Source organism: Hermetia illucens, chromosome 3 (genome assembly GCF_905115235.1).
Source record: "Hermetia illucens chromosome 3, iHerIll2.2.curated.20191125, whole genome shotgun sequence".
Taxonomy (NCBI): Eukaryota; Metazoa; Arthropoda; class Insecta; order Diptera; family Stratiomyidae; genus Hermetia; species Hermetia illucens.
The window spans coordinates 74,167,249-74,191,074 of record NC_051851.1 but is presented as its reverse complement, the minus strand read 5'-3'; the positions used below and the strand labels follow the sequence as shown (position 1 = coordinate 74,191,074).

At 37.8% G+C, this 23,826-nt stretch overlaps 1 protein-coding gene across 5 annotated transcripts in view; it reads right to left on the bottom strand.

Moving 5' to 3' along the window:
- Positions 1 to 6,001: 6,001 nt before the first annotated feature.
- Positions 6,002 to 23,826, bottom strand: part of LOC119653051 (actin-binding LIM protein 3) — a 55,493-nt gene continuing 37,668 nt past the window's right edge. For 2 of the 5 annotated variants that reach the window (XM_038057520.1, XM_038057522.1), the window contains 7 exons: positions 23,630 to 23,803; positions 17,336 to 17,475; positions 15,767 to 15,870; positions 10,079 to 10,145; positions 9,967 to 10,007; positions 9,711 to 9,908; positions 6,002 to 7,695 (listed from right to left, as the gene is read on the bottom strand). In XM_038057520.1, coding sequence (XP_037913448.1) covers positions 7,582 to 7,695; positions 9,711 to 9,908; positions 9,967 to 10,007; positions 10,079 to 10,145; positions 15,767 to 15,870; positions 17,336 to 17,475; positions 23,630 to 23,803 — 838 coding nt within the window. In that variant the 3' untranslated portion in view covers positions 6,002 to 7,581. Of the gene's footprint in view, positions 7,696 to 9,710; positions 9,909 to 9,966; positions 10,008 to 10,078; positions 10,146 to 15,766; positions 15,871 to 17,020; positions 17,110 to 17,335; positions 17,476 to 23,629; positions 23,804 to 23,826 lie in introns of all 5 variants that reach the window. The other 3 variants (XM_038057521.1, XM_038057523.1, XM_038057524.1) reach the window with 2 other exon arrangements.

The window sequence follows — 23,826 nt, the reverse complement described above, 5'->3', positions numbered from 1 at the left end:
CGAAGGATATGTCACGCCAGTCATAGAAAGATTGGAAAAATTTAAGTCTTTTTTTACACACGTCAATGGGATCCTTCGCAGATAACTGCCACTCTACATTGGCAAGACTCAAATCGTTACTTAAGCTGTGTAAACTTTTAATGAACATATCAAGAAGTATGATTTATTGTCGAATGCGTAATTCGAATTTCGATCTGGACACTCGACAATAGATACGATTACGAAAGTAACGTCCGAATAAAGATATGAAAAAGCTTTTGATACCGTATGGTTGGGTGGCCTAATTTATAATCTTCCAAACAACCTCATAGCGATGATGTGTAGCATGCTATACGGTAAATACTACGTTATGGCAGATATAAATCTTACAAACATTAAATTTCATATTGGGAATGGATTGCAACAAAGAACAGTGACTGCCCCTATACTTTTTGTCGTATTTTCCAGCAAGCTACTCAGTTTGTTTGACGTTAACAAGAGTCAAAAAGATCATTGATCGCCTTCTCCGATCATCTGATTGTAGGTCAGATGCAAGATGAACTTCAAAGCACAACAAAAATTGTCGCCCTCCCTTCATCAACACGGGCATCTAGCCGCTATGTTGACCAAGTTCTGCATTAATTACTGTTTCAAGCCAGAATACCCCGAGGAAATCTCGTAAGCATGAGTTGCTGAAAACTTGGAGCTTGTGAATAACAGTGGCGGTTGCTTCCTATGTACTACCCTCATGTAGCAGCACCGAGAGAACACTGGTACGAAATAGCCTTAGCTTGATGTTAGTGTTGAGATAGTTGCATTTCCAAATTTTGGATAAAACGGCGAAGATCTGCGCCGCTGTCGGTAGAAACAACGCTGGAACATACAAAAAAAGTACTTGACGTGTGTAAATATCCCACAAAATATTAAAAACTAAATTAGTAAAAGAAATAATGTTTTTTAACTACAAAAGGAAACCAAAAATATAAAAATTATCTTTATTTCTTCATGGGCAAGAAAAGTGCTCGACTTAAAACAAGAGTGCAATATCCAATCCAAAAGAAAAAGGACTAATTTGCACTTTCCTTGCAACGACGACGTCTTGTAGTTATGACATCGACCGCATGAGACTTTTTAGTACAGAATTTTCAGCTTCCCAACCTGTTCCATCTGTTTATTATAAGTGAAGTGGCTATTTCATAGAACTTTTCCAAAATAGTCCATTAATACTCAATTGGCTGAGGTTGGGGCTTTCGGCTGGCGGTTTTATGATATTAGGGCAATTGGAAAGAAACCAAAGCTTTGTATCGTGATGAAATTTATTGCTTCGTTCGATGCCGAGTTTTATGGCACTAAAATTTTGTTTTAAACTGTTAATATAATGATGGTAGTCCATAGTCCCTTTGATGACAAAAATAACATCAAAACTCGGGGGCCTGTTTACGTATTTCTGCGCAAATTAAAACCGTTCGTTGTACACAAACTTGTCGATCCTCAAAGAAAATTCCCATAAGTGATATAAAAACCATGCATTCAGACCCCTTTTGTAATTCGTATTTTTCAAGTTGAGGTCATTTAAAACGGATATAACATGAATGTATGTCAACATATTGCTTGGTAGCTTTTGCCAATTTTGCAGCATTTTTCTTTGATTCTTTTACCAGCAAACGTGTTGGTCGGCCACATCTGTGTCTGTTGTCAACTGAATTTCCTTCTATAAACTTTTTAATTATAAAATTTACAGTTAGTTTGCTGTGGTATTTTCTTTTGCAATTGTCAAAAAAAGTGTTAGGAAATAAGATGACCCAGGTCTTATGACAAATCGACAAAATTTTCTATTGCCGCATTCAGCTTTTGATATTTTAAAGGATATTTGCAACAACAATATGTAGAATACATTTGTCGCCTGCTTTATCTAAACAAACAAATTGTTGGACGCCCTCAATATTCTACCAAATAATGCAAATAGGAAGAGTTCGATGACAATCAGACTGACAGTCTTCGTTTTGTTAGTGTTTATCTTCAGTACAAATCAGTACAAAACTACTAAAAACAATTGGGATTATAAGGTCGTTTTATACTTATTCACAAATTTCTTAAATTACTTTTAAAATTTTTTTGAACTATCGACTTAATCACCTGCTAATTGCCGCGGCGAATCTTATTAATTTCGAAGGGCAGTTACCCGAATCTGTGTTTAATAACCGCGTCGCGTCTTCTCTTACAATTTCCAAACTTTCCCAAGGGTCCAAGGTTGTCATTCGGTTTGCATGACGTAAGAGCTCAAGATTTTCCCGTTGAATGGTATGGCCTTCTTCGACTGATGATCTTATGCACGACTTTTGTTTCCGAACACTACTTACCACTTCCTTGATGTGTTCATTAAATCTAGTCGTTATCAGGCGTTTAGTCTGTCCTATGTATATCTTATTACAATCGCTGCATGTTATTCGGTAAATCCCGCGTTTTCCTCCGCTGCTAAGGGATCCTTGACGCTTCCCAATAAATTCCGCAAGGTGGACGATCGGCTCGAACCTATAACTTCCAGTTAAAACTTTTTTATCCAATTCCTGATGTTGAATATGTAGGAATACGATATACTTATCCGTCTCGTAGTTGCCTCCTTCGGGAGCGAGAATAGTGTCGTATAATATAATAATAATCGTTGGCGCAACAATCCATATTGGATCAGGGCCTTGAAGTGTGTTAGAGCACTTCATTCAAGACCGTTACGGTACACTACAGTACACTGTAGGAGGCAATGTGGTCAGCATTGCGCTCGCCCGAAATTATTACCCTGATTTGACTCAGGTACTCATTCACAGCTGAGTCGACTTGTATCCGACATTCAATCACGATAACAAATCCCTCTGCCACCAGTGAGATGTATAGGCATGCCTATTGTGTTGCTTGATTTTTCTTAGGATCGGCTTCTCAATAGTCTGAGGATTATACCCATCATTAATAGCGGTGTTAATAATATGCTCTCGTTCTTTATTAAAGCCGTATTTCAAATGCGGATATGTGATCAGTCAGTGAATCATGCAGTTATGGGCTGCCATTTTTTGAGAAAACATATGGTGTGACGCTACTTACACGGGGATTGGTACCCATGATTGAGCATAAAACCTGAAGAACCTCTGCTGAACAACACCAACAACTCTACTACGAATCGCTATCTCCTCCTCCACGTGGCCACTGTCAGGTCTTCCTTAAGTTGCACAAGGACCGGTTTTCCGGAAAAGATCACTACACCAAATATTATAGCATACCCCGTAAACCAAGCTCTTGGAGTATATTTTCTAATCAGCCAAAAATTAGAACTTGATGTTCGTGGCTTTGAAAACATAGGCGAACGGAAATGCACTCTACGTTTGCGAGGCAAATTTCGAAATATAAGCCTCATTTACGTTCACGCTCGTACAGAGAAGAATGCAGAGTTGGAGCAGGATATCTTTTACAAGACAGTAGAACGAACCCCCGAAGCCTGTCCCAGGTGTGATATCAAAATCAAACTTGGCGATTTTATCAGCTTAAATAAAAATACCAATAATAACGGACTGCGGGTTATTCAATTAGCAGTGTCGCACGAGATGGCCTTAATCCACGGCAGGATTTTTCTAAAGCCTTTGATGCCCTTTAACCACAACTTCTGCTCAACTTCCTCACCCTCCACCTATTTAATTGTTCTGGCAGAGTTTCTTTTCATGGTTACTCATCCCACTCATTCTCTCCTCTGGTGTCCCCTAATGTTCTATACTTAGTCCCTTACTATTCCTGTTCTTATTATCTTTTCTCCAACCTCACCTGCTCGAGCTTGCTTTACGTAGACGACCTTAAATTATTTGCCCCTCTATCGGCTCCGCTGGATTTGTGCTCTCTAATTTGGTCTGTTGGTGTTTGGTTAACAACCTGACACTAAATATCAGCAAATGGTACTAGATGTGCAACTCGCATAAACCGTCCCTAAACATCATTTTTCAACAGCGCCAAATCTTGATGATGCCTTTGACACCTCGGATATTATATTCCGCACTACTTCTGATAGTACACACAGTCCAAACATTTTTGAAGTCGCTTCGCAGAGATCGACAGCTACTTTCACATCTCCGATTCCTGCCTCCCAATTTCACGTCCAAGCAAGCTGCCAGAGTCCATTTTGCCATTCAGATCACCCAGCCTCGTCACAATATCGCTTTTAGAAAGTCTTTCCTGAACTATGCGTAATTGTTCATAGAAAGCATACTTCTCCCCATTATTGGAAATCTCCGTTGGTGCATAGTACTAGAAAATTCTGATGTTCCTAATATGGATCCTGTCAGGAATCGGTCACACTTCAAGTGAGCGAGCCTTGCAGTAGCTATAAGCAATAGACTGAAACCGGGTCTACTATTACTAGGCTTTCCAGCGTACAAAAGCGTAGTGCGGTAAATGTGGTAAGAGGAGGAGGAATACTTTCCACAGTCCCATCATGTCGCTGGAATTCTCTATCCTCAAACAAAATATTAGGTGGCTAGACTCAGACTAACCAAAGTCGCAAATCAAGCGTTTTCAGCCAATATAATTCATATTCTTGAAAGAGTTTGAAATGATATATACGGCGGCCAAAGGGTAGTATAGGTCCCAAAGTGAAACATGGATTAGTACACATAATGGAGCATACAACCTGGGAAATACTTGCTGAACCAACACCATGTGGTGGTCGTTGGGACTTCTTTCTTAGTCGAAAACTGCAGACGGAAAACCAAGGTTACGAAGTCACGAAGAAGCGTCTGACTGGACGGATTGTACCACAGCGGACTTGGCAACGAAAATGAACGAACGATTTGCCCATTTTTCTGACGAAACGTGCGGTTCCTGTACGGGTTGAAAGATTCTAAGGGCTAGTGCTACCGCGCTACATGAAATGCGCTAGACAGGGATCGGTTTTCCGAAGAAGAGCCACTACACCATATATTACAGCGTACACCGTAAACCAGGTGCGAACGCCTATGCACTCTACGTTTGCGAGATAAATTTCGAAATATAAGCCTCATTAGCTTTCGCGCCCCTACAGAGGAGACTGCAGTTAAAGAAATATACCTTCTACGAGCCAGTGGAAGAAACCACAAAACCTGCCTCAAGTATGGTCAAAATCACAGTTGGAGATTTTAAGAGCCAAATTGGAAGGGGGCCTGCCCCGGAAACCAATGGAAACAAGGCAAAGGTTAACCATTTGGCATGCGGTCTAACTCGTCAATAACTTTTTCTAGGGATATCTTTTTTCCAAAAAGCTAATTACTTTATCAACCTCTGAATGTATAGATCCTGGAAGTGATCTAGTGTTCTTGTTCGCTGGAGGTGGAGAGAGCATTTCTGCTGCGAATGATTTGATTCATGATTGTTGTCCGGTAGAGGCGACGAGGTTTCTGCTCTTTCATCATCAGCTGCTCGCTCCATGGTGGTGTTAGCGTATTTTTTGATATGCCTTATCTTACCTTTTGCTGTCCTATTAAAACTCATATATGTATGAATCTCGCAAATCCATTTCGTTTTCGCTGCATTACCTAAAACAAATTTCAATTACATATGACTTACAGGTACATATATTCGAGTTCCTCATGTTTTTGCTGTAATGAATTTCATTGTGATCAATCAAAACAAACAAAAATTTCTCCCACTTGATCCATTTATGGATTACATGTCTGCAACAATTACTTAAAATGTAGAGTCAAACAGACTTCATTTCAAGAGATTATAATTTGCATTTGGCGAGATTGGAAAGTTTGCACACACCACTGGCAGACACTCGTGCTTCATACCACTGGATTATCTCACAACAAACTTCAACAATCTGGTAAATATGTAGCAGCCGGCCGTAGGAAATATTGAAAAGCGTATTCCAATAATCCAATTCACTAAAAATTGAGAGATGTGCGGCACAATTTAAAAAAGCGTCAAATTGAAAGTTACCAACACTTGGCAGTGCTTTGACCTCAATTTAGAAACAAAATCTTCGAATCCGATATAACAAAAAACACAAGAATTGCAGCTCAAAAACATGTTTATTAGCCTAAAAATGCATACATAATAATAAATATATATTTATATTTTGCTTCATTTTATATTCCAAATACAAATAGAAAATTGTTTATCTCTTTTTAGTATGCTTCTTAAAATAATTACTGGTACCGGCAATATAGAGTGACAATAAATCTATTCTACAGATGTGCTATTCATTATTCATGTATTCTCTTGTATAGTGTTTTTATATGAATGGATTAATATTGTTTTCATTTAAATTATTATCGTTTACACTAGCAGCAATGTTGTTTTCCTTCCTCTCGGCCGACATGCAGCGTTGCTGTGCACCACATCAAAAGTAAAAGTAGATAATATCAAGAAAGTATTAAATAAAACCCCGGAGCGAATAGGAAAGTATTATGAAGATACGACTACAACCCAATTTCTCTTAAGTAGGTAAAATCTGTAGGAACGGAGAGTGGAAAGGATACCGTGGAGTAAAACGTGTTTAAAAGCAACCAGCAGATATGATCCAAAGTTAGAATGAATAATTCCAACGAAACTTCACCTGTCTTTACTTGAACACTTGAGGTTTATAAGAATAGAAAAATCTGATAGGGATCTCGAAATTTATAGCTACATTTTCTAAGAATAAAACTCTTGTGATGATTTGCATAAGTCTAATCGCATGCTAGCATAAATTTAACTCTATTTCCACTTAATTTCTTGTATTATAGAAATGTATTAATAGCATATTGCAATTCTCCTTTATTCCTTTTTATAGGTACTTGTTTTGATTACATGATAAATTTAGAATTATATTATCACAATATAAAGACGAAATGCCTTAGAATAATAGAAAAATAATTTCGTGTATGCATTCGTTATCGATTTTCAATAATTTTCTAAGTAGGTTCGTGTTTGTTTGGAAACGCTTTCGAAATGAAACGCTTCAGTCGTCGTCTTAATTAAATCCTAACAGTTTTCTTGTTAAAATACTGGCTATATGTGTTTTAAGTATTATTAGAAAGTAGAAAACATTTCGATTTTATATTGCGATACCAATAATTTCTAAAATAGCAGCGATAAGTTGTGAACAGATTATGTTGCCAACGCAGTTTCTGAAATATTTTTCTATTTATATTTTTTATTGTAATCATGTAGGTTCTCTTTTAACTTTTATTTATGCAATTTTCGAATTTTATTTAACTCGTTTCAAAAGCATTTTTATTGTTTTAAAAATCACTTTGTGAACACTAAAAGCCCAATTACACACTTTGAAGCTTAACAGGAAAATAAAATCAATAAAATATAGAAATAAAAAAAAGCCAATCGTAAAATTGAATTTTTCTCTAAGTTTGCTTTCTTTTTTTCGCTTTCGTTTAAGATTTGGTAAATAAAATTCTCTCGCGTATGAATTTGTCTTAAAATAATATAGTAAATATATTATTAGAATGCCAGATTTGTTTCATGCATCATTCAGTTGTATTCAATTGATGGAAGCGACTGACATGCGATTTAGTAGGTCCTTGCTTCGCTTCATTGTTGTTTTCGAATCCGTTGTTGAATTTCCTTAAAGAATTTTGTATCGCTGATTTCCGTTTAGAATAGTCGAACTCTTCGTTTGATTTCGTTTCGTCTCCATTGAGGCATTCGATAAAATTCGGCTCGTGTGCATTGTAGAATTGCCTCGAACTCAACATCAGACAAATGACGCTGGAAAGTATTTCAGAAATTTTAAATTTATACTTTTTTGCACACAATTTATACATTTCGTTTAGCAGTTTGGAAGGAGACCTTATATTCTTTGCAAATAAACATAGACCTTTAGGGGAATCAAACGAGCTGAATGTATAAACATTCCCAATGAATCCGTTAAAAAATTACGTCATTATTTGTTGCGAACTTTATACATCCAAACGCCGCTGGAGACAGTGCGAAATTTGGATGACAAAGAAAGAAAAGGTTATCATAATTAATAGACAAAAGAGTAACTTTACCCAAACTACAATTTTTTCTTTTCAACGTATATATATATTTCGGGAGCAACATACCCCCCTTCCTCAGTACGAAAACTACTAAACATAATTGCGATTACAAGATTCTTTTATATTTTAACACTAATTACCTAATTACACCTATTAATTGCGGCGGCAAGTATCATTTACTAAATAACGGCTTCGTATCCGCGGTACCACCAACTAACGTTGTCGACGAAACCGTAGTTAACATCGAGGCAGGCATAAAATTCTTGGTTAACGACACTTTTATAATAACGCACCGCTACGCTATCTGACTGGCAAGAAAGTACCACAGTTTCAATATGGAAAAAGAAAGATAGTTCAGCAGAATGTTCATATCGTCCGATCCGATTACTTTCCCATACCATGAAGATTTTTGAAAGCATTCTTGACAATTGTATTGGCAAAATCGTTGAAATAACCATGAATCAAGGCGGATTTATCAAGAACTGCGGAACTACTGACGCAATACACGTTGCGCGGTTACTCATGAAGAAACACTATGAGAAGCATCGCCCTCTTTACATTTAATTTCTGTATCTAAAGAAAGGTCCGGATAGCTGAGTGGTTAGAGCGCAAGGCTGTCGTACGCAAGGTCGCGGTTCAAATCTCACTAGTTGCAGTGGAATTTGTATCGTGATTTGACGTCGGATACCAGTCAACTCAGCTGTGAATGAGTACCTGAGTCAAATCAGGGTAATAATCTCGGGCGAGCGTAATGCTGACCACATTGCCTCCTACAGTGTTCTGTAGTGTACCAATATGGATTGTTGTGCCAACAATTATTATTATTACTAAAGGCTGAAGAAAAAGAAGAAGATTAAAATCAGTTTACTGTCTGTCTGTCAGTCACACGCACTTTTCTCAAAAACAGTTGTACCGATTGACATCAAATTTGGTGGGAAGGTGAATACTGTGAATGTCCACGCAAGTGTCCCCATATGCGCAAAGAGGAGTGTAATTTTTTTTTTCATTGAATATAGTCATGTAGGGTACAAATGGTCTCAATTAGTGCTTTCCAAAGCAGATTTCGAAACTGGGGAGTGAGGGGGTAATAAAGGAGTCACTTAGATTCAGAGGCTACTCTCAGAAACTAAACACCTGAAAAATCATAATGATGCTTCTATATGACGTCTGGGCTTCGAAATCTGTTCAAATAAAGTTAATAATAGTATATTAGTATATTTCGAAAATTTACTGCCTATCCTCTTTAAGTTCATCCTAGGCTCTAATATTAACAAAGTTACAGTAGATCAAAGTTGCTTCTTTTGCATTAAATTGCTACTCCCCAAGAGATAAAATGCCAATACCACATCGTATTGAATATCCGAGCTTCCGGTTTCCCGCTTAGTAAGCTTTGATAAAAGGCACAATTTTACCCTACACATACGTATGGAAATAATCTGTAAATTACTTCTGAATTACAATGTTTGCAATCATAATCAACAAGAGATATAAACTTTCAACGCTTGCTAGCGAAACTCCGTTCATATTAAAGATTATGGATACCATAGTAATATTAAACGCTATAAGGAATTTTACTTTCCTTCAAATACAAGAAAATCGTTTCAATCTGCAAAATGATATTGAATAATCTCATCTAAATTTTCCTTCCAAACTTTTGAACGACCATACACCCAATTGACTCACATTTTCAAGAGGAATTAAAATTTAAATGCTCTCACTAAAAATTCGTAAATATAAACTTACCTCTAGATTACAACGATCAACATCTATAGGTAATCTATAATTTGATATTAACAGTAGATGATAAGGATAGATTTTAGCTGGTTCATGTACAAGCATAGAATGAGCCATATTAGGAAGGCTGCGTCGTATCAAACCAGTTTGTGGGTAGTGATAAGACAGAGCCCCAGAATATGTGCTTGAAGCTGGAAGGTCAGCCATCTGCAAAAAAAAGTGGTAAGCATCGAAGAAAGTTAAATGGTATTAACGATTAACTTACAAGAGCACGCCTATCTCCCTCTGTAATCGAATCCACCGAAGCTGTGTAAAGTTAAATTAGTTTAATTATATCAAAGAATGCATTCTAAACCTAAATATATTACAAGACCTACCATCAGATTTACCACAACTGAATTCTGTACTTTGAGTCTTATCTCCTAGACCGCCAAATGAGAAATCCTGAAATCAGGGTAATGCAACATATAGAAACTATGGACTTTTCATGAGGCTTTGAAAAAATGGGTGCGAACAATTTTTGCGAGGGACATGCACAAAATACACAAATTGAAAAAATATAATGTAATCGATTGCAGAACGAAGGGTAAAGTAGTGAGCAACAACAGTCAGTAGTAACCTAATAACAAAGAATATTCATGATGAGTCAAATGTAAAAGAAATGCAGTTTATTTAATTTTTTAAAAGTAGAACATGCAAGGAACTGGAAGTGCGTGAAAAAAAAATGTTGGTAAATACAAAGATTGATTACTGGCTAGTATCCTATTTTAAGATTTAAAAAATCTTCAAAGTAGTTGGTGAATACAAGTTCTTCATTGGAAGGCATTTATATGAAGTTTCATCAACATCGCAATCACCGCTACTATGATAGAGTAGAGGAGGTGGGAGTTACATAGCGCACCGATCAATCTAGCCAAATACCTTTACGAGGTCGCGTTTCGGCAACCAAAAAGCGATAATAGAATAACCGAAGATCGATTTGATGAATCTGATTGGCTACTGGACATATAAGCAACCGAAAGAAAGGGTAAGAAGGAGAAATTAGTTTATTGCCGCGCGGAGATAAACTCAATGTATAATAACGCAAGATTGAGTCAACTACATTGCCGATTTACTTCATTTATTTTTTTACTTCTCGTTTTCAACCTTGCATTTATAATTAATAATGTTAATAATGAGACGAATTTTTCTATGAATTCTTCTAGATTCGAAAAAACATCGTTCGCAAATAATTGGCCGTAAATTTAGGATCTACTGCATTATTCTATAAGCGATCAGATTGATTTTCGAGTTTTAAATAGTCTATTCTATTCAATTGCTTGAAAAACGTTCAGAATATAGTACCACCGTCAACACGAAGTATATCTGATGTTCTTTATCCGGCATGGTCACTCCAAATAAGCTAACAGCTGTTATCAAGTAAAACCTCGAGGGAGTCTGACGAGATTACGCTCTGTTACCCATACCATTTCTTCTTGTTCCTTATGCTCTCTTAGCAAAGGGAGATCAGAGGCTCAATGGACCATATCATCCCCTTCTTCAAACACAGCGACTACACTGATAACATCTGATTACTCTCTCATCGAATCATGGAGCTTGGCCAAATAAACCTTAAGTGAATTTTCCCCCATATATAACTACAAAAAACAAAGTTCCCAGTCTGACGGGCCATTAGACTCTTCTTATCTATATTAATAGGCAGAACATCAAAGGGAAACGAACAATTTGTGTATCTGAGTAGTATTGTTTCTGTCTGCGGTAGCATTGAAATCGATGTAACTCGGCGCATTAACAGCAATCAATCAACCTTCACTACTTTTGTCAAAACCTGAACTATCTCAATAGTAGAAAATTGTTTTCCACTTCTATTTTTGCTGCTCTACGGAATCAACACGTAAAAAGTGACTGGTCCTACCATTGGAAAGTTTTTATCTATGCGAGTAATAACATGCATTCCTTTCATCGCACGGAAGCGACTATACCCTCTGTACGTAACTGAAACCAAAACGCTTTACTCGTTTTTCAATATTATCATTAATTTCTTGCGAATAACCGTAGCATGGTAATACTACAACGGGTCACAAACTACTAGTAGGGCGTGCGAAGTCATTTAACTTGCGCTCCTAAGACATGCAATATTAGTTAAAAAATAATGCAAAGAGATTTATCACTAACGACTTGCTTTGAAAAGTACTAATCGAGGCCCTTCATTTGAAACCCTCAACAGCTGGGTAGGGGGTTCATAGTTGCAGCTCCCCTTCCTTTTTTCGTGTCAATAGGTGGGAAAATTTCCGAATAGACGGCATGCGAGACGCAGGCAGGCAATAAAATTATTTAAATGAGATTTTCTTTTACAAACAATCTTAAAAAACAACCGGCAGGCACCTCAGGTCCGAACAATATTGAGGAAACTAGAATTCAGAACAGAATATAATAGCAAAAGCGTACAGAAAGCGTACAAATAAGTTGCCATACAATAAGATGTAAGTTCGTTCCCACGATGTAACTACCAATAATTATTTTTAAGTTGATTAGATGTTATAAAAAGAAATCCATTGTTTCCAACAGATGGCTGTATATTGCGTTGTATCAGTCCGATCGGGATGCCAAAGATAACATTTAGCACTAAAACCCTTCTGTGGCAATTTTACGATGGGTTAATTCAGTTTTGTTTGAGGAACTCGCTTCAAAAATGGACATCAACAAAGAAAATGCACGTCATATTTTGCAATTTTTCTTCAATAAGGGCGAAAACACAAGCCGGTTGAAATTGTGAATAGTGCCCATGGTCCCGGCACTGTACTAACCAACTATGTTCAATTTTGATTTAAATTTAATTTAACTCTGGTTTCGATATGGAAGATGCACGACGCTATGGAAGGTCAATTATCGAAAACCAACAAAATTATGGAAATCGTCGAATTCGAGTCATATAAACACTGTTACGACTTTCAAGGAGCAAAACATTGTGAAAATGAACTGATTGGAACTATTTGAATAAGGCTAGATTCAAAAAGAAGATCAACGTATAGGTTCCACATGATTGAACGAAAAAAGATCTCATGGACCAAATTTCCATCTGCGAAGCGCAAAAGAATCGACTCATTTCTGAACCGGATGATGATGATAAATGGATCACTTTCTGCCCCATCAAGCGATAATGATACTGGCCGAATTGCGGAGAGCCAGCCCGAACCGTGACCAAATTAATAAGATTTTGCTGTGCGGTTGGTGCGATGCTCCTATACAGCAAGACTCTTAACTCACACTTGTACTTTCAACAAATAGCCCGTCTGAAGGGAGCAGTCACACAGCTTTACTCAAAAGGAGAGAAATTTTGTTGTATCAGGAAAACACCAGGAGCTCTGGGAGCTTGATTCGGGGATTGTTATGCACTCATTTTATAGTTTGGACCTGGCACCAAAATTACACCTGCTCCTGTCAATACTGAACGAATTTGTATTTCACTTGATCATCATCATCATTAACGGCCAACAACCGATATCCGGTCTAGGTCTACCTTAAGGAAGTCCAGATATCCTAGTTTTGTGTCGTCCGCCAATACGGTATCTCCAAAAGCTGTCTGGCGTCCTGGCCTACGCCATCGTTCAATCTCAGGCAGGGTCTGCTTCATCTTCTTTTTCTATCATAGATATCGCCCTTACATACTTTTCGGGCTGAATCATCCTCATCTATACGGATTAAGTGACCCGCCCAGCGCAAACTATTGAGCCGGATTTTATCCACAACGGTCATGGTATCGCTTATAGATTTCGTCGTTATGTAGGCTACGAAATCGTCCATCCTCATGTAAGGGGCCAAAAATTCTTAGGATTGTTCTCTCGAACGCGGCCAAGAGCTCCCAATTTTTCTTACTAACAACCCAGGTCTCCGCGGAAGAGAACATGCAAGATCATTGTCTTGCACAGTAAGAGCGTTGACCCTATCGTGAGACGTTTTGAGCGGAACAGTTTTTGTTAGCTGAAATAACATGTTGGCTGCCAACAACCGTGCGCAAATTTCATCGTCATAGTTGTTATCCATTGTGATTTTCGACACTAGATAGGAGTAATTATCAGCGGTCTCGAAGTGTAGTCTCCTGTCTTTATTTTCGTCTGACCAGTGCAATTTAATGTTGTTGGTTCTTGGTACTAACGTTGCCATCATGTACTTCGTCTTGCCTTTATTAATGTGCAGCCCGAGATCTCGTGCCACCTGCTCCATCTGGATGGTAGACTGTAGTAGACTGTACATCTCGGGCTGTTCTTCCCACAATGCATAGGCCAATAGTTGCGTGCACTTGAAGAGGATGGTGCCTCTTGCATTGACATCTGCATCGCGAATCACTTTTTCCAGGGCCAGATTAAAGAGGAAGCATGCTCCCTTGACTTAGACCGTACCAGCAAGGTAGTCCTCAGCAACGTGATAACTCTATAATTGCTGCACTGCGTGATATTTCCCTTTTTATGTATCATCATCATCATCATCAACGACGCAACAACTGGTATCCGGTCTAGGTCTGCCTTAATAAGGAACTCCAGACATCCCGGTTTTGCGCCGAGGTCAACTAATTCGATATCCCTAAAAGCTCTCTGGCGTCCTGACGTACGCCATCGCTCCATCTTAGGCAGGGTCTGCCTCGTCTTCTTTTTCTACCATAGATATTACCCTTATAGACTTTCCGGGTGGGATCATCCTCATTCATACGGATTAAGTGACCCGTCCACCGTAACCTATTGAGCCGGATCTTATCCACAACCGGACGGTCATGGTATCGCTCATAGATTTCGTCGTTATGTAGGCTACAGAATCGTCCATCCTCATGTAGGGGCCAAAAATTCTTCGGAGGATTCTTCTCTCGAACGCGGCCAACATAATGCCCCGTTGCTATTCATCAGACATTGATTCGCTGTTCCACACCTTGAGCATAAATTGATGAACCGATTGGTGTAATTGGTCGCCTCCATATTTAACCAACTCGGCTGTAATTTCATCGACTCCTGGCGACTTATGATTTTTAAGCGGATGAATTGCGCGGACTGTTTCTCCTATACTTGGTGGTGGGAGTATTTGTCCGCCGTCTTCAGTTGGCAGCACCTCCAACTCGCCGATGTTCTGATTGTTCAGCAGTTCAACAAAATACTCAACTCATCGCCCCAATATGCCCATTCTGTCGGAAATCAGATTTCCCCCTTTGTCTCGACAAAATGAGCATCGAGGTGTATAAGATTTCATCCTGCTTACTTGTTGGTAAAACTTCCGAGCCTGATGCGGTTGGTCCCTGTACTTTTCGTGCTTTTCCGCTCTACGGAGTTCGTGATAAGTATCCGCGCATGCATGCGTTCATTGAGAATGCAACATTACTTGATATGCAGCATTCTTCCGTTCTGTTGCTGCTTACACTCATCATCAAACCCCGGTCCCAATTCTTTTTGCGACTGGGGCCAAGTATGTTTGTGTATGATAACCTCCTTCTTCATCTCCAGGAGCTCTGTTGTTGTTGTAAACTACAATTTCCCAATAGAGACGAGGGCTTCTAAGCAATGATGCTCTAAGGCATAATGCTATTACCTTCAAAATGTCGAACAAAGAAACCGCGCATATTAAACCTAAATCGGATCATTCTTTCAATACTTTTTGATTGTCCCTCTTGTTTGAAAAAAGTATTTTTTGATTTATCCTTAGTATATAATACAGCTATGCTTTTTACTGAACTAGTGCGTACAATTTCCCAGTAATCAATCTTTCAAATTGTAATTTCAAAATTCAAAAAAGGTAATTATGGTACAACAGTGATAAATGTAAAAATCTACTAAGACTCTCTCAAAGTCGCTCTACATTCATCGCATGTCTACTAAATGGAAGTATAGCTTATGGATCTGTAAATTTAATTAGAAAGAGAAATCAGTGAAACATCAATTATTCTATTTAATATGAAACCGCAAGCATAACATGTTATAAAATTCTCTGCAAAGCAAACGAGAAACATCAACCTAAAAATTGTTTCATATGAAATGATAAAAAATAATGAAAAAAGTATACATTTATGTACATTAAAAGCTTACAGGAGCGACTTGTGCAGAGCCAGTAGTTGTAGCAGAGCTGAAAGTATGCGAGCGGGGAGCCAAGCCGTATCCGGGTTTAGGTACATGACGAAGCGAACTCACCACTATGTAATTTATTATGCGAATGATTTTTGTTTTTTAATTTTTCAAAAAATATTGTTATTTATGCATAAATGATTCCGATGCGTTTTCAATCCGAAACGTGTTTTATTGTTAGTAAGAATCATATTTGAGTTTATTATTTTTTGAGATTCAATAGGCCAGCATTTGGAAGAAATAAGGAAAATGGTAAGATAAGTGATTGAATTGTATTATATAAACTGGATAAAATATGCTCACTTAATCGTGAACTCCTAAGGACCTTATAAAAACTTGCTTTTCTACATGCAATATACGAGCTACCACATTTTCATTAACGTCCTCTTGTAATTTTAAAGAATTTTTGGATATAGTTTTCTATGTTTTTCAATTGCTTACTAGCTCAGCCCCTGAAGCAGCAGCTTGGCCATATTAATAAAATTAGTACACCACCGATAATCTGCAAATGGCTATCAAATTTCTATTTTCGATACCGATCTATACAATTTGCAAACTATTCGCGATATTGAATTTTGCCACCAACAAAAAACAATTTTCAAATCATAATGGAAGTGAGGTACGAATTAGTTTGTAGTCATTGTTTGTAAAAGCATATGTAATCGCATTGTAGAATTTTATGCACCAAAAAACATGGAAATTTTTCAAAAATGCCGAGTAGAAAATTGAAAAGCAATAAAACCATAAAAGAGTATATCTTTATTTATTTCCACTGCCCAAGTTTTTCTGAATCATTTTAATTGAATATCCGTTTAAGAATCGTATATTTCATGCAGAGAAGCAATTCAGTCTAATATTCACGTCATCCAGCTGTAACCAGTGTATGTATGTATAACAATCTATTTTTCAGCAGTATACTTTTCTTATCGAGTCAACTTAAGCCGGCAGAGTTAATGGTTCACGTGAAAGAAGAACTTGTGAATGAGTGTCTGTGAAACAAGAGTGTATGGTAGTAAACACAAAAGCCTTAAAAAGATGTACTGTTCCGGTCTACAAGAAGTATTAAGTATGATGTTAGGTACACAACAAAATCTCGCTTTCCGACACAAAACCCCTTCTAGCATAACATTATAGAAGATACAGTAATTCTATTGTAGAACTAAATAGGAAAATATTTGGCATTACATTGTCAGTGAATGCGTCTCATCGTGAACTTACAGAACTATAACCATTTCTCATTGATGCCGGCAACGTTGATGTCTTTAGTCCATATCCTGGCTTTGGAGGTGACCGATACGATTGTATTGCTATTTTTTTCATTTTTATTGCATTATTAATAATGAATTTTGTAAAATTTGTTATCTAGGATTTAGTATCAATTTTCTAGAAATATTTTCGTATTTATTTTGTAAAATATTATTACTTTAGATATTTATCACAAAAAACTGACTGAAACATTTATAAAGTGTCACCTAATCCGTTACTCATCCCTGTTACGTGTAGTATCTTAGAACTAACTTATTCTATGCATACCATTATAACTTGGAGCGTTGCCCAACGATCGACCCACTGATCCTCGATAGCTGGTCGACCTATCAAAATATTCATCTTCATAGAATGGTTTCTGATGATCTAAATTCCTTGACGGTGATGCTCCTACTGGTGATTCATATCTGTAGAGAAAAATATACTTTGAAATTTCTACTGCGCTATAGATAAGTATTAAAAATATTCATTCGATTTTCCCCGAAATACATATACTATTCCTTCATTTCTTTAAAGTATAAAACGCAATTTTAAGGGTGTAATGAACCTTGAACCTAGAATTCAACTAGCTGTTGAAATTATCTAGAAGACGACACAAAGCCAAATTCAATTGTGTCAGTAAAATACAATATATGTGGTTGGGGAAAAATAAATGTCGTATTTGTGATTGAAACTTGACGCTTTATTTAACATACTTAGAATTATCCGATTTAAGTTAAATATGCGCCCTTTTGTTCATTATCCCCCCTCCTTATTTGCAAAAAACTCAGACAGGCAGGTTTCGCAAGCCTCTTTTGAGGCCAACTTAGTAGCACCAAGAGCGTTTTGCATGGACCGGAAGAGATGGTAATCACTTGGTGCCAGGTCCGGACTGTACGGTAGGTGCGATAGAACATCCCATCCGAGCTCCCGTAGGTTCTCGCGGGTCATCAAAAATATGTGAGGCCGAGCCTTGTCCCGGTGGAACACAACGCCATTCCTATTAACCAATCCTGGCCGCTTCTGGTCAATCGTCTGCTTCAAACGGTCGAGTTGCTCACAGTAGAGGACCGAATTGAAGGTCTGGCCATAGTTGAGCAGCTCATAGTGAATGATTCCCTTCCAATCCCATCAAACACACAGCAAACCCTTCCTGGCCCTCAATCCGGACTTGGCGATGGTTTGGGCCGGCTCCCCGCGCTTCGATCATGATCTTTTTCGCTTGAGATTATCGTACCTGATCCACCAGTCACCATCCGCTTCGAAAATGGGTCGAATTCGTTCCGTTTCAGCAGTGCATCGCAGGTGTTGATTCGGCCCAAGAAATTTTTTTGCCTCAACTCTTGTCGCACCCAAACGTCCAGCTTTTTTTGGAATTCAATCTTCTGCAAATGATTCCAAACGGTTTTATGGTCCTTACCCAGTTCCTGGCCAATCGAGCGAGTGCTCACATGCCGGTCTACTTGGATGATTTCAACGATTTTATTGGTTTCTACGGCGATTGTCCTACCAGTATGGGGTGTATCGCCTTCGTTGCATTTTTACCTCTCAGGTAGTAAAAACGTAAAATATGACGAATTTCTTGCTTGATGGACTCCATCTTTGACGCACTATAACTTGAGACTGGAACGTACTATCACAACACTGTCAAAGAGACACTTGTAGCGCAGATTATCGTCTTAAAATCGCCGTATAGTATGACCGGATGCAATAAGCACGTATGTTTAGGTGTCGCCATCTATTGACAAAATACGACATTTCTTTTTCCCCAACCCAATATTTGTTTGTAAGGATTGAAATGGTCCCCCAAAACATTGTTTTACGAATAGACTTTTTGACAATTAAGCCAACATCATCTTAGTCTACCTGAAAAGAATGGTGGAGCAGGAAATTTGGACCTATCGAAAGCTTACAGACCACTTACAGCCCAAAAGATTTTAGGTCATTTCTTGATAGCTCTAAAAAGAATTTGAAATAAATTCTCTTATACATTGGGATTGTTTATGCAACTGAAGTATCACAAGCATAACTGGATTATTTTTCATAAATTATGACATTCAAAATTTCTAACGACGATAGTACCCTACCCCGCGAAGGACGGGCAACCCTTTCTCGCATTACCTTATTGCCAAAAAAGGCGAAGACACCATTCGGAACGGACGGAATCAATAGAAGCGACCACGCAAACCGAACTACTCTCTTGGTGCACTATAATTCCTGAACTATCGTCACATACATATGTGGACGATATAAATACCATCGCGCAATTTTTCACTTCAACAAAGGAAATTTTTATAAACTTCGACAAACAGTAAACAAAGTTTGTCTACGAATTAACGAAAACAAGACGTAAAATATGTCGCAAATGAGAAAAATGGCGCCCTGCAGACAAAATATGATTGAGATTACAACTTGGTAAATATAGACCACTTTATATGCTTAGCTGCACAACCGACGAAAGATGAAAATGAAGTGGACGAAATAAAACGCCAAATTCGGTTCATAACAAGACCTGTGCATTACGGATGTGAAAGAAACATGGGCCCTAACACCGAAAAACTGGTCAATACCTTCGAGAGGAGAGTTCTCGGGAGAATAATAGGAGCGGAACGAGAGAACGACCAGTGGTGAATCAGACACGACCAATAATTGTATCAAATATTTGATGAAGAAATCTATAAAATAATCAGACTTCAGAAGCTGCAATAGACTGAAGTGTGCGATTCGAATACGGACAAAATTTTTCAAATTATAGCTAGTAGACGTGCATGCTTACACTGAAGAATATGATGAATTCTACAGTCGACCTGAACGTTAAAATCTTGCTTGGGGATAACGATCAAATTGCAAATGAAAATATGCAATAAGGAACAACAGGATAACACAGCGTTCACAAGGCTAACAATGACAATGCATAACGACTCGTTGAGTTCGCCTCTATATGGATATGATTGTAAGCTCCACACTCTTGCCGCGTAGGTACGTACACAAAAGGGATCTCCAGATAGCCGAACTTACAACAAGATCGACCAGATCTGAACATGCGGATCTCCAGCATCCTCGATGTCCGTACATATTGAGGAGCGAATTGACTCTGAACACTAAGTGAAAGCCACCAATCAATGTCGCATATCTACACTGTACGAAGAACAGTGGCGCAGACTTACATTTCCACTCTGGAAAAGAAATTAATACCCATAACTCCTGGAAAATAAATCCGCCAATTACTTATGAGAATAAGAAAAGAATGTTATTAAAACCATCGCGGAGGCAACATTAGGGGCGGAACGATTGGTTTCATGATGCCAAGAAATAACGGATAGGAAAAATGTTGTTCTTACTATAAGAAACTATTATTGTGTGTGAGAGAGAGAGAGAAAGAGAGAGAAAGAGAGAGGAAAATATAAGAGCCCGGAAGAGACACTATACACAGAAGGAGAGGTCTAAACGTAAAGCTCTGAAGCTAGTGTTGCCCAATACTGAATGAACCAGTAGTTATTAGATGAGACAAGATCATTTTTGTTCCGTTTTACATCGAACTTGGCTAAATGAAGCAATTTGTTAGTGTATGCTTTTCCTGTCTTGTTTTTCGATAAGATAGAAGCAGGCGTATTCGATAAATCTAACGCAAATTCGCGCCCACATTAGTAATGAATTTCCCAGGAAGATAAGATAAGAATATTGTGTGGCAGTTGCAAGGAACTTCCTTAACAACAAAAGGCAGAAAACTGTAAGAACTTATTGTTCACAGGAGATTGTTATTGGGGAAGATGTGGAAGAAGTATGATTCCAAACTACTGTTTGACATTTAACAGGTACACTCAAATACTTGGCCCCGCACGCAAAAAAAAACCCATGATCTGTGATTTCCAACGATAGTCCAAACGACCAGTGCTTGTATGAGGAATTCGAAATTTGGATTGTAGACATATAAAATCATAATTAATAATTTAAAAAAAAAACAGACACTTCACAGATTCATTTTTTCATACATTCAAAAGGTTGGTGACAAAAAATATTTGGCTTAAGATACTTTACACATATACCTATCATATTTGTGAACTTGGATAGACAGATTCAGATCCAGATTTATTTATTGAGCAAAGAAAAGAAATACATGTGCGGTACAAAAGGAATAATAACTTAAAAGCTCAAGCGTGACTAATTAAGTATGTAACGCTAACCTACGGAGATATCCGGCCTAGCCGGTTACATGTTTTAAAGTGAAAAGGTGGTGCATGTCAGTGCTTATTTGACATAACATGTGCTTAAACCTAAGAATAATTTATAACTTACAACTAAACAAACTAAACAAACATAACACAAAATAGTACTCCGTACTGGGAAACGGGAAAAAGGGAGTTTTTAGGCACCGGTGGACAGGATTGATTAACGGAATTGGAGTAAAGCGGCGTCCTTTCTCAATGGTGTTAGCATTCTGAGAAAGGGCTACCTTTTACTCGATTTGGGCCTGTGCGAGGACAGTGACTCAAGGAGGGAGGGACTTGGATAGACAGACATTGAATCAATTGTAATAAAGTTTTACTTCACACAAAATTTTAAACAAGTCGAGAATCCAGAAACTGGACGCTTCAGATATGAAAGGCTTTGTGTATTCCTTAAATAAAGACATTTTAGTGGACAGTTGTCTTATTAGTATCTACCACGTAATGTAATTGCATATATTATATCATAATATTCACTTTCGCTTGCTACTCACATTCAAAGTCAGAATTTGCACTGAAGCGACAACTTTGACCTATATTAGTACGAGTTCCACCAAACTTGGTGGACCATGCTTTATATTATAGCCTATATTGCTGATTCTAGCATGAACTTGAGGGGGTTTGCAACCAATTACTAAAAATTATAGTAATATACTATTATTAACTTTATTTGAACAGATGATATGGGATATGGGGTTATTTCGGGGACTAGGTACCATATACTGGCAGCTTCGTGATTTTTTTAGATTTTTCGGTTAGGTAGGTTCGGAGAATGGGTCCGTGAAAGAAATGACCACTTTTCAGCCCCACCCTCGCCCCTTGTGCATAAAATGTCAAAACTGAAGCCAGCTTTGTAATGTATTAATCAAAACCTTTCATTTGATACCCACAATGACTATATTCGATTTAAAAAAATGCAACCCCTCTTTTGCATGTATGGAGACCCTCCTCCCCTTTAAATTCAACGTAGATTAATGTCACTAACTGTATGCGTGTGTTCCTACCTTCCCACCAAATTTGGTATCAACAGACTCCCCGCGTTAGAAAGTGACTATACGTTTTTTAACGCCGAAATAGTAGTTTCATCTGCCAAATTACCATGTCCGTTAAAAAGACCAATTCGGAACGCTCATTTGTTAATGATAATGGTTTAAAAATTGAATTCTCACGAGGCGAAAAAGAAAACGAGATGACATCATCGAGCGAGCAATTTGAATCTTTACCTACGTGAAGGCATCCGGTTTAGTGTTTGTTACTACTACATCGACCTCCTTAGCATTTCACGCGGAAAATTAATATTGACAGTTTTATATTTTTATAAGTAACTGCCATTTGCCGGGCTACTGAAGTCTCTTGGCTCGAGTTCTGACGTCACACTATATGGCGCGGGCTTTTCAACATTTGTGAATTTGGTTGAAATTTAAAATGCTGATAATTTGAGTCTTTGAGAGTTTTGTTAGATTGCACCATAGAAGTAATTTCCGGCATTAATGAAAATAAAGCATTGTTGGGTTGAACAGACTTGGGGCGCCGAGTTGCATTGCAGACCATTTAAGGAAAATACTTGCTTCTAAATACATAAACGAAGCACGAAGATTGTGTAGAGAAGCTGTACAAGGTTTCTATGATACTTTGGAGGAGGAGGTCAAGAAACGAAAATTGCTAAATAACCCAACTTCTTCAATTAGGATGAATTAGGACTACTATTGGGTGCAAAGTTATTAATCAAATAACAATTGGAAAAAGCCCAAAAACGTCTCAATCGTCTCATACATTGTAACAGCTTAACAAAACATTTCCATTCAATCGAAACGCTCTCTCTTGTGTTTTGTTTAGGAGCATAAAGAGCAAGAATGCGTCGCAGTTAATTACAACTTTCTCAAAATTGGAACGCACATGCAGCAGCAAAGGTGATAAAGTAGCCTTGCAGATATTTAACCCGTTTTAGTATGTTATGATTATACAAGTAGATAAGTTGTGGAGAGAATCCTCTGAGGAAAGGTGATTTTAACGGTCAGAGTCCAACACTACACTTTTCGATTCAGTAATAATACTTGATAATAATAAAAAGTCAACAAATATAAACAGAGAAACTATAAATAAACCAAAGTGGGTTTATTTATTAATTTCTGCTTTAAACAATTTTAAATAGAAAGTTCGAAACATGGAATATGATAGATTCGAACACACGCAAAACTTTTTCCTCCAAATACCAAAAAATGTATGTCTTTCAATGAAGACCTTTAGTCAATGTAAATTCAAACAAAAAAAATTAAAAGGCGCGATTCGTGTGATATATATTGAACTTTTCTCCCGCTAGCAATTTGTAACAAAATTTAACATACACATCACTCACCTTAGCCTATAAGCCGGCTCCTTACTTGCCGATGGAGTTCTTGAAGCATTTCGTGGATCTAAGTTCTGTTGTTTCCATTTTCGATATTTTGCATGTTCCTTAAGATCCTTAAGGATGACAGAACCTATTCCAGAGTTCAACTTCTGCAATTCCTCTTCTTCTTTTTTCAGACGCCTGCAAATAAAATTCAAATGTCT